This window comes from Anticarsia gemmatalis, chromosome 1, assembly GCF_050436995.1.
Source record: "Anticarsia gemmatalis isolate Benzon Research Colony breed Stoneville strain chromosome 1, ilAntGemm2 primary, whole genome shotgun sequence".
Classification (NCBI taxonomy): Eukaryota; Metazoa; Arthropoda; class Insecta; order Lepidoptera; family Erebidae; genus Anticarsia; species Anticarsia gemmatalis.
This window is the reverse complement of record NC_134745.1, coordinates 1475761-1488132: the sequence shown is the minus strand read 5'-3', so window position 1 is coordinate 1488132 and position 12372 is coordinate 1475761. Positions and strand designations below refer to the sequence as shown.

The following is a 12372-nucleotide window of genomic DNA, read 5'->3' as shown; positions in this document are numbered from 1 at the left end:
AACAAGCAATAGTATTTACATAAAGTTAACCAATGCATCTACAGCTAGTTAGTAGTCATTGGAAGTCTACTTACCGTTTATACTGTGGTATTTCATCAGCCACAACGTCTTTCAGTATTCTAGGCGACGGACTCTTAATTCTATCGATATTATTAATGCTATCATTACTAATGGCTAACGTAAGCTTATTATGGTTGATCTCTTTTGAAGGGACCTCGTTACTTTCCCGTTCATCTGATTCATCATCAGGTATTACAATTTTATCATCATCGTCTTCCTTCTTGTTGGTGAACATGTCGAATAGTGATGAAGTACTCTTAGTTGATAGTCTTTTTTGTATGGCTTCGGGGGAATATGGGTTGTTCGGCATTTCTACGTAGTTCAACCACTTTTTACGTTCTCTGTATGCTATTGATCCTGAAAACATTATGTAACGTGTATATTATTTTAAATTATACTGTTTAGAGAAGTATTTTTGTTAGATTTTGATTAATGTTTTTAACTTACCTGGTATCAACTCATCGTCTTGATCAGTATCTCGGGTTGGTACCCTGAAAAGAATCCACATTCTTATTTATTGAAAATTAACAATAAGTTTGCTACATCGCTAGCCGAGCCCATAGTGGCCCACTCTATTTTAGTAGATAGTGCGTAAAATTCTATACTGTATTGACTTTCTTTACGGTAATAGGAGTATTAAATGCTTACACTTGCGGTCTGTCATCGAAGTGTTTTCTGCGCAGACTGTCCGCATACCTCTGGACAGGGACGGTCACTGTCTCTTCATACTCGCCCTCGCGTTCATGGTGGCTTAGTGTGTTCATCGAGTCTGGAACAATATTAGAACAATATATTATACAATTCGTGTCACTGGTATTTAGCTACTTTAGACTGAAATTCGATTCCAACACAATCACAAAAATGTATTTGATTTGCTTCAAAGTCTACTTTATTTTAGCGTCATTATCTTATTAGCGTCATATTCTTGTTCTTATGTATTTTAAGTTTATTGCAGTGACAGGCATTTTGTTTAAGACTATGGACTTTACTATATTTATCCTAGTTTGCGATAGTACTTATTAGAAATTAGATATATTTAATTTATTTTGTCACTTAGGTATTATAAATTTAGAAAGAAAGAATATTAAATTTACCTTTATTATTATTGAAGTTGTCTACATTTTGTAAACTGTCTGGCTCCCCATTGTGTAGATCTCCATTCGTTTTCGCATGAATACTTTCCAGTTCTTCAACGTTTCCGTTAAGTAATGTCCTGTGTATTTCTTCTTTCACCGCGAACTCTGCTTTAGTAAGCGGCCCACTGTCAATACCGAGCACCAACTTGCCATCGACTTGATCCTTCGCGTTCACATTCACAGTTTCAACAATAGTAACGTTATCATTAATTTCGTTAATAATAGCGTCTACTGTTTTATCGTCTTGCATTTTGTCAACTAGTTGTTCGAACTCATCTTCACCGTCAAGAATAGTGAGACTGTCTGGTTCAAAATCGGAGTCCTCGACTTTTGGTATTCCTCCTATTACGTGTTTACTATCAAGTACTTTCTTCATGTCACTTTTGTAATCTGCTGCTTGTTCTTCAGAGTCGCTCGCGTTGTCTGAAAGGTCTGTGGTGTCATCAGCGTCTCTATCACCGATCAAGGCTCTGTATTCCGTGTTCGAATTAGGAACTAGCATAGGAACAGGAACTGACTGAATAGTTTTAATTTTCTTCTTTTGGAACAGCCAGTTTTCTTCCCAAGTGCCGTCTACCGCCTGCAGGTCGCTCCCGGACACTTCGTCGAACTCTCGATCCTCATTATCTGCAATGGCGTAACATATTCTGTATTGTTTCAATTAATTTTGCGCAAATTCGTGTTGCTGATACGCTTATCTAGAAAGAGGTTATTAACATTGTCCCGTTGTTGCCGATTATGATAACTAAGCTCGTTAAGTCTGCTTTTTAATTTATTATTCGGTAGACTGCTTTTTACACATCAGTGATGATTTTGATTAAAGTATCGGTAATTTTGGTGCATCCGGTACGTACTTTATGTAATAGTTTACCTGTGTTGTGTACGATGTCCCCTCCGAATTCTGGGAAGGGCACTCGTCGTGGCATCTCTAGGGCTTCGTCCGTCGCCTCCCCCTCTTCCCAATCTGACACGTCATCTTCTTCATGAAGCTAGAAAAGTGTACATTTGCATAGTTATTTTTTTATCTCTATTATGACTACTTCCTCGTGTAATGATTACACTTTCGTTCGTTATCTCTCTGTTCGGTGCGGACTTAATTTATTTGTTTTAAGTATTTATAGATTAGGTACTCGAATGTTTGTCTCTAATTACATCATAATTAGTTAGTGGTAACATAGTAACACATATAGTTTCTGTTTATTATCTATTGACTTGACTGCAGTAGGATTTACAAGACCAATTTCTATCTCGCCTTTAAAATAGTAGGTCTAAGAATCCTATGTGCCTCTATAATATTTATTTACCAACCCGTTACTGCCGCATTTCTTAACGAGGTAGATAAATGGTTAAGGTCTAATGAAAAAACGACTAATGCGAAGACACAAACTGTATACGAAACGTTCGGGTGAGCAAGTTTTCCTCGCGATGGTTTCAAACACAATTTTTTTATGCATTCCTTTATGCACCTACCACTTTGTTGAAAAACGTGGGACTAAATCTATTTGACCTTCGACGAAACGTAAAACTAGCAGTCTAATAGATAAAACATAGATTAACTAATCCGCTTACTTAATAGATCAAAGACTTACAGGTGGAGTGATATCCCTGGTGTGCCTGGAGTTCAATGACCTCGGTGAGGAGCGTTCTGAAGGTGTGGGGCTGGCGCTCGCCGAGTGGATCCCACTGCTGCGACCACCAGAACCGTTCTCATTCTGGTAACGCTCGATCACCTGGAAGCAGGGGAGATTTTGGTTAAGCTTTTAGAAGTTTGTTAGAAAGAAAATATGGTTATGTAGTTTCTGCTTGGTGCTGCTTCAAGATCTAATGCCTTTTATAGTGGGGTAGACTATTGCCCAGAAGTAAAACGGTTACAAGTTAATTGTATGTTCACTAGGTAATGCTTGCGAATTATTTCGCGTGAAAAGATTATCCGGGGTGTATAATGTGTAAATCCAGGTTCTAAACTATCCCTGTACCAAATTTCGACAAAATCCGTTCATTTGTTTATGCACAAACGTATTATAAAAATACATCCATCTTCACAAAATTTCGTATTTGTAATATTACTAGGATCTTCGTAAATTTTTCGTCGTTTCGATTCCTTTTGTCGTGTTTGATAAACAGTTTTAATTATTATCTACTCGAAAATTATTAAATTCAAGGTTGATAGACAAATTAGCTGTTATATTATATTTGATTTATGATTAAATTTATATTGACAGTTACATTATCGATTGATATGAAGAAATGCAGTGTACTCATAATGTCCCTTCTCTCCACTTGTATATGCACTCTGCACTCGATATTGTGTCAAATTCAAACTGTAAGTTACACTTCAGATTTTCACAACGTTTCCGCATATCTTTATACAAAAAATCGTAAGCATGAAAGGGATAATATTGTCCTAGTTTTATAAACAAGAAACATAGACTTAGAAATAGACGAACAATAAATATCATCACAGGTTAGCAAGTTAGTTAGTTAAAGCATTTAACGAAGTCTTTTATCAATCAAAAGAGAAACGGAAAACTGCACTTTCCACATAGAACAATTACAGGAAACACGGCTACATATCACTGTACAGATCATAGCGATAATCCCTCATAAAGATTTAGTTCCTCAGTGGAGCATATCCGAGCCACTAGCACACCGTATAAACGCATCGATTATGAACAATCGTATGAAAAACGACAAACCTCGCCGTCTTCGGGAAAGTAGCTCACAATGGAACTGAAGAAATTGTACATATTTCACACGATTTTGAACTTTATTTGAATAGGATTAGGGGTTTAAAATACAGATGGTTGGATGAAAAGGTGTTGTTCACACGAACGCGGTTCTGTACTGGCGAGAAACGTGTGGGGTCAAAGCAATGGCCGCCCAGTAGGGTTGAACGAATTAAACACTGAAATTTTGCTTTTATTGTGTGCTATGAGTACTTTCTACACCAATACAATTCACTAGTATATCACTGGATAATTTAGATCAAAGTGAATTTGTCACTGAAAAACCTCTCTTTTGTCGGGTAATATAAGTACTTCGGACACTTCTATCCTCCAGCATGCTAATAGAAACTTCAGACCAAAAATATATATAAATCACAATCACTTTTTCACTCACAAAATCGTAGAAAACTCTAGAAATTAAACACACAGCAAGAAAAATTCCAAACTTATTTGTATTAGCATACTGCATAACTCACCACACTTATAGCCGCGAGTACATACAAAAATAAAACGGCACAGATCGCAATAAAAGTATACATTTCAATAAATATCAGGACATCACGGTGGAAACGATCATCGCACACAAACGATTAGCAACGAATAACGAATGTAATCGATGAATAACTCATTAATCTCATTATTTTTATGACTTACCGTTTCTTTGGAAAACATCGCATCGGGTAGGTATTAAGAACTATCTTTGGGCCGCACTAGCCGAGTGATAGAAGCTGCTATCTGATAACGAATTGCCGATATGTTATCGATATACTTACGTATGATCGATCGTATCTATCCACAGATCCTTGTTGTATATTTGTTTATAGTTTGACAATTTCTTTTTGGGGCCTTGTTGCTTTTATGCCTGTCACGACTACAATAGATGCCGAGATCTTCAGGGATTCAACGTATAGACCCATTTGGTTTCTGTAACTACCCTTCATATCATAATAATCCATGAATGTGTCATTAGCAAACTCTGTCTGCAATAACTATAGATAAGTTGACAGTTATCTAGGTATATAAACCACCGTTTATGACATCGATATTCGCATCTTACGTATCGATTACTCACACGGACTTTAAACCGCCATAATATTACAAATAGGCCTGGCTCCACTGGCTTAGATTCGTCTCTTTAGGGGTGATTATTGAAAAAAGTAGCCTGCCCTATCCCGGGTATATAACTATTTGCATTATAACTTTCATAAAATCGGTTGAGTTACAAAATCATGACAGGCTGGAGATGACAGACAGACTGCCAGATAGATAGGTAAACAGACAGACTGGCAGACAGACAGACAGTCAAATGGACAGTTTTTCTTATAATACTATTATAAGCACCCGTTTTTAAATAACACTTCACAAAAAGCTGGCTTTCATAATTTTCCACAATCAATTATATCAATTTCCTTACTTAATCTCAATGACAAGTGAATTTGATAGTAGATTGTATTTATATTTCACTTGCTCCGCTTGCCAATAAGATAAACGCGTAATCGATGTAATCAGGCTTGCTGGATTTAATTATAGATTGTTGTTCTATAACCGTGAGTAACATATGGTTATGGATTAAAGTGTTAGATAGTACAATGTACAAAATCTGGACGTTTCAATGGTATGGCGGTAATCTATGATTAGATAATTATTGAGTTTTCTATTTCTCTATAATTAACACGTTTTCTCATAGCTTTCGTTTTCGATGATATCACATTGATCAAATCATCAACAGCTCATTTAATTGAAGTCCTAATGAATCCTACTATACTAATATTATAAATGCAATGGTTTGTATGGATGGATACATTATTATATTTGTTACTCTTTTGCTTGTTTTGTACACAGATACATTATAACCTCATAACCTGGATTTCCACAAAGGATATTTTTACCGCCGCATATGATATATTTAAACCTTTTCACCGACGAATTCGCGAGCTAAGTCATAAACTATCTACTTAACTCTACTAAGTCATTGAATATAAAGCATATGAACGGAATTTCGTCATTATAAAAATAACGTAGGTAAGTAAAAGAAAGTAAAAATTTGTCGCCTGCCAGCCCTAAATTAATTTGCTCGCGCAGTCCACCTAATGAGTCGGTTGTAAGGATTCTCTACAATAAGGTTATGTTTACATAAACATGCACTTCACAATTGGATTCATCTGGATTTGTTCTCCAGATCAAGGGAAAACACACAGGTTAATGACATTTAAAACGGATGTCCGGAATTTTGAAATGACATCTGAGGCAGTAAACAATTTCGTATCTTTTAAAAATTTATTACTGTTTTACGGCAGGGGTCTCCGGAATTGAAGACAGGTTAAGGCCTTGAGTCCACCGCGTTGCCCATGTGCGGATTGGAGATTTTGCGTGCGTTCAAAAAATGCGTTAAAATCTTTTAGGCATGTAAAGTTCGAACAGGTGATAATTAATTCTAATTCACATAACTTCAAAAAGTCGTTGATGTGTTGCCTTTTTTATCATAAATACGAGTTGGTACGTTTAGGATTCTGCTCTTTGGTATTGCTTCTAAAGTCTCTTCAGAGACTTGTTTATCAAAGACCTTCTGACCTAAGTGTTCATTACGAAATTATATCAGAAATTTACATATGTATATTTACCGCGTGAACAGATATAAATCTGAATATCACGATGAAGAATCAGGTTAGGTATTAGTTTTATCAGTAATTTCGTACTATCTCAATGCAAAAGCCACATTTGCATCGATTAGGCCACTTTATCTTCTCTGGAAGTTATTGACTGAAGCCGGATAAGTAAGGAGCTAAGTAGCGTCTGTGACATTGACATGGTTTTACTGATTTTCAGGTCTTGAGTGCATACGTGGGTTTGTTATTAACATTAATTATTTCTTCTATTTAGCTCAAAGAAAACCACAAGTTAGATTTCAGTTTATTTATTATAATTCCTATTCCCCTTTTTTGTTAGATTGACTGGAGCCTTGATTGACCAATGACCATTCACGTAAGAATATAGGGCGGCTCCTTTAATTCAGATTTCGGCAATAATTTTGAAGAAAGCAGTGGCTTTCATATTAAGGCAACCTAGCTGATGGGAATGCAAAAAAGGTTGTTTCATGTTCTTACCTTTTATACACGTTATCAGTGTACTATAGGTCCCTATAATTCCTGTTTGATGAATTACTATTCAGATTTTGTAGGTAAGAAGAGATCGGATCTGTTTTGCTGTTAGATCAAGAAAAGGACGAATGACAACAAACCATCTTAATCTCCAACATACGGTAATAAATAGGCGACAAAGACGAATAAATCACTAAGGATGCTACGAAGAAATAGCAACTATTATGTCATAAAAAGACGAAGGTTACATCTTACCTTATTCAATATAGCCGACGCTAACAAATCTTCGTAAGTGGAAGACTCGAGCGTTGGCGTCTGAGGTTCAGCGGCGTATCTGGCGAGTGCCGGCAGCGAGGCGGCTTCCTCCACGACCCTGGCGACCAGGCGCTTGAGCTGGACGTGCGCGCCGCTCGCACCGCCGGTCGAAGCGTTTGATGGAGATGCATTGCGTGGTGGAGGGAGATCTGGGAAAGAAACGATAAACTTAGATTTGAAGATAATGTTTTCGAAATTTGTGGTCGTGGAATGAAATTGTTTTCTCAGTTTCTGTGTTTAAAAGGACTGGAGTCATTACCCAAATTATGGTTTTTAAAATTTAAGGTTTTTAAAATGGGTTGTGGAGGTTTGCTTGAACTGTTTTCACACTGAAGTTATCACAGTAACTGGCCAGACAAAAACTGTTGAAGAGTTAACAGGCTTGCAACGTGCAATTAATAAATCTATCATTTTTAATCCAAGGAACCACTGAAGTCAGTAATAAGTTTAAGTCAGGGAGTGATGCCATGACATTCCTAATGAAAATAGTTTTAGTGATTCACGTGTGTTCCAATCAAAATCAGGTGCTTGGTGCATGATAAAGATTGACAATTAACCTAGTAATCGATCACATATTAAAAACTAATTAGGATTTTTTGTAATTGTTTAGACTATTACATATTTGTAGGTCGAGAAATAATTGGAAAATTCGGCTAGTCATTAACCCAGTACCGCTGGACATGGGTCTTTCTGAAATATGAGAGGGCCTTAAAGACCTTGGCCAAGAAGTGGGGGCTTTCTGTTTCTTCAACAACTGTTCAAAGATATCTGCGTGTAAGAATGTTTTATCTTAATATTTTCATTTACAGTTAAAGATTATTATTTCTAATACACGCGTAACTGTAGCTCAATTCTCTATTACTATCGACTAACGACAACCGACCTGTCATCGAGAAATTTTGTATGAAAATCTGATCAGCGCCTCTGACGGGCGTCGTAGGAAACATTTTGGCAGTACATTCTAAATGTCAAAATTCGATAGCAAGCCGGTTGTCGGTAGTCGACAGTGGTAGAGAATCGAGGTACTGAAAAGTCAGTGGTGCGTTGCATGGGTTTTAAAGCCTGAATTCGTTTCAGTGGGACACTCGTAAATAACACGTCTATCACTATGATATGATTAATTTGATTAAGTAAATATTTTTTTATTTATATGCTCTCCATAATTTGTGTCTGTAAAATTATTACATCGTTAAATTGTCGTAAATCTGTTGCGTAGCATAAACATTCAGTTTACGTGCTGCGTGCACGCAAATCTATCTATGTATGAAGTTTGCTTGTTTCTTTAAACACAATAATCTTAGGAAGTACTCATTCATTCGTCGTATAGCTAGTGGACAACCTAGTGTCATAGTTGTTCAAATCGCCCGAAGGCCTTTGATATGGCTTAACGACTGTTATCTTATTGGCAACAACCGGGATCGACATTTTACATTCCCTCCGAAGCACGGACTCACTTAGTTCAAATACCACTATGCGGCGACCCATCTTTTGAATGTCCGCGCCAAGGTTGCTTAACTCACAGATCGCAACTAGATTGATCGATCGGAGCTGATAAATCATTCTTGGGTTGAATAGTCCAGTACTCAGGAAGACTAGGCTATATAACATCACGCTATGACTAATAAGAGCTTGAAAACAATAGTTCATGTGAACGAAGTGGCGGGCGGCCACTAGTTTTAAAATATGTAAGTATGTTTATCACGCAAATGTAGAATGCCTCCAAATTACCTAGTACCTATAACAATTTCTTATGATTGATTTTATGTTTTTACTGTTAAGTTACCTAACTTTAATTTATGAAGTTATTTCAGTATGATTAACTACGTAAAAATAACGTAAAGTCGTAATAGTCGTTATGCGAAATATACCGTAGTTATGACACATAAAATATAAGTAAATTACTATGAATATTATAAAGAAACTAAGTCGTAAACTAAGAGTATCATCAGTAAGCGCAATTGAAGGTTACCAGATACTTTTATGATTTAGAAAAAAAATACATTTATTTTTTACTTATTGTCTGACAGAATAAACATTCTAAAAGTCTAGAGTGTATTGTTAAAAACAGTAGAGGTTACAATTATTTAAAATAGATAAATCACCGTGCTAAGAATTGGGATAGCTTATATCTGTCAGTAGTCGCTTAAACATAAGACTACTTTTGTCCTAAAATATCGGTATTTATCATCTCTCTGGTATTAATCATGCTAAAATCTATATATCTCTCCTATCTCCTCTGGCCTATTTTATTTTTATTGCTGCCGTAAAACATACGTTTTTTTATTATACAAACAGTTTTATAATCCGTGAATTAGTTCATGTTTACTAATTAAAACCTAAAGTAATATAGAATTCCATGGGCGTTAGAACCTCCTGGATATTGCAATGCACGTGTTCTATTTCATTTTATTAAAAGAAATAATTTTATAAAACACCTGAACAGTCTACCAAAAATTTCATAATAAAAAAGTGTGTGAAGAATTAGTCTCATTTTATAACGACTTCTAAACTGAGAATAATGCTTGTAAAAACGTGAAGAGTCACGAACCATAGTGAATAAGGACATTGAACTGCCGTAAAATATCTGAAATAGTGTATCACAAATTATAAAATATACCAATGCACTTGTAAAGATATCTATTGTTTAAAGGCCTACAATAGAAAAATATATTTAAGAAACATGCTTAATTTAAAATTTTTGCTGTTACACATGTCCTGCATATTTTTTATTCACTAAATGATTAATGAATAGAATTAATTTTGTTTTATGAAATGTGAATATTCGGTCGATATTTAGGGTTTGACACTTCGCAGTGGAGCCCTTGAAAGCGAGGCATAGCATTTTAAAAGGTTAATCCCAAAAGCAATTTACAGAATATTTAAATATCATATCTTAACTCATCAATGGTGAAAAAATATAGGAATATTTAAATTTTATTTATTTGCAAAATGTTTGTGTACGAAAATTTTATATTCATCTCACTCAGCTACTATTACAAAAATCCCAATTAACGCGGAACTCAACAGTCAAATAGCCACGAATATAATTATTTTGATAATTACCGACCAATGTCCGAACAGGTTCTGTACATACATAATTATAAACTATAGCTCTTGTCCGTGACTTTTCTTGCTTAGCTCAACTTGTTAACGAATGCAGGATTCTATAGAAAAATGAATGAAAAAATTCAAAGCCTATTGGAAATAATGTCTCCCTCCTACCGATACTCTGTGTGTTACGTCTTGACGGAAAAAGAAAGAATATTTTCAGTACACATTTTAATTCTGTTGAGGTCTCAGAATTGAAACTATCTCTTCTTCGAATTTCATAAAATAGTTTAGCAGTTTTGCCGTTATAGTGTAACAAACGAACAGGCTAGTAGAGTTTTTCGTTGGTATTATTAGTATGGCTTTTTTGTGCACATTGTATAATCTGAGAACTTAGATCATTCTAGACGTGAATACCTATCGTTATTCGAATAAAAAACAATAAGAATTGCTTGTTTATCTTCCGTGAGTTTTAGTTTAATGAGTGTCTTGAGAATTTGAATAATGTTTTGAATGGAATCATTACGAATAACTATTTTAGCTTCATGAATTTGACGATTAGGTATGTTAACATTGAAATATAGCTTTATAAGGAATTATTCGAGAATTCTGTGCAACTTTAGTACGATGAAGGTGTATAAGAGTATTTTATTATGTAGTAGTTGGAAGCGAAAAACGTCACAGAAAGACCGAGAAGACTTAGAAGAAAGTAATTTTTTATATTTTAAAATGTTAAAGCAAGTCTTTAAAATATATGTTTAGTTTCTTTTTAACCTTAATTTCTATATCATAGCAATTGAAATTAATCTAGGAAAATATTAAAAATAAAATAATTGTTTATTTATTGTTTATTTACTGATTTATGATCAAGCCATCAGTTCAAGAGCTTTAAACTATTATTTAAATAGCTAAGTATAACCAAACAATACCCACGTTTTCACATTACACGGAAATAACTAGAGGTCAAGGCACAACGAACGTACATAATCGAATTGTAAGCAAACGACCAAATAATCGAATAACCAAATTTTCATCGGATTACTCATAATCGATGTTTGCACAAGTTAAATGAGGCTTGATAATATAAATGACGTAAAGTATTATTATAATAACTATAGAATTGTAAATTGTATGGCGATTTAGTCGTTCTTTAGTCAATATTATTGAACATTTGGTGTTTAAAGGCTATTAAAAATTTATGTGCTATTTATATTTTGAATCATGAATTGGGAAGGATTATGAAAGGATGTTTTCTAAATGCGTCTTGAAAACAATTTGAAAATTATTACTCTGTGTCCATATTCCATTGTGTTAATTATTTGTATATTTAGTTTATTATGATCTATACAATAATGTCTATACAGATGTAGATAATACTAATACTTTACATATCATGTGATAAACTATAAACATTTTTTGGGAGACTTTGTCCAACAAATAGACAGTAATTTTAACTTGTTGAAAATAGGTCTCCTCCTAAAATAAGAAGTGAAAATTTTTCAGGACCTCAGTCTTAAATTTTAACCAAGAGTTAGTGGTTCAAAATACACTTATATACATTTTCCGACAAAACTCACACCTAAATAACAACGCCCTACATCATATTTTCCTAGTTTCGTCACACCTACACTCCAACCACATTAATCTCAACCCTAGATACCAAAACATAGAGTCTAAAATCCCATATCAAAACAAGTTATCTTTACCAACGTTAAGTGATGTATTCGCGAGTGACAGGTTACCTCACAGAACAAATATTGCATTGCAAAGATGTTTGTTTTGTACGTAATCATGATGGGCGCGTATGTGTTGTCATTGTAAGAAAATGTATGAGTCTTTGAGCTCTTTGTACCAAAGTTCAGAGGATTCACACGATATGTGTTAATGGTTTTTTAACATTTTTTCTTGAAAAAGACAGTATTATTGCAAGTTTTGACGCCGCGCGGGTCGGTTGAAGTGGTTTCCAGCATGCAAGTCGTAACGCACGGG

General features: G+C 34.9%; 1 protein-coding gene across 7 annotated transcripts in view; it reads right to left on the bottom strand.

Moving 5' to 3' along the window:
* M7BP (Myosin-7a binding protein) overlaps window positions 1-12372 on the bottom strand; it is a 131295-nt gene that overhangs the window by 6039 nt on the left and 112884 nt on the right. For all 7 annotated transcript variants that reach the window (XM_076135722.1, XM_076135737.1, XM_076135730.1 and 4 more), the window contains 7 exons: window positions 7276-7484; window positions 2786-2926; window positions 2068-2185; window positions 1155-1823; window positions 709-829; window positions 508-551; window positions 75-417 (listed from right to left, as the gene is read on the bottom strand). In XM_076135722.1, coding sequence (XP_075991837.1) covers window positions 75-417; window positions 508-551; window positions 709-829; window positions 1155-1823; window positions 2068-2185; window positions 2786-2926; window positions 7276-7484 — 1645 coding nt within the window. The remainder of the gene's footprint in view (window positions 1-74; window positions 418-507; window positions 552-708; window positions 830-1154; window positions 1824-2067; window positions 2186-2785; window positions 2927-7275; window positions 7485-12372) is intronic.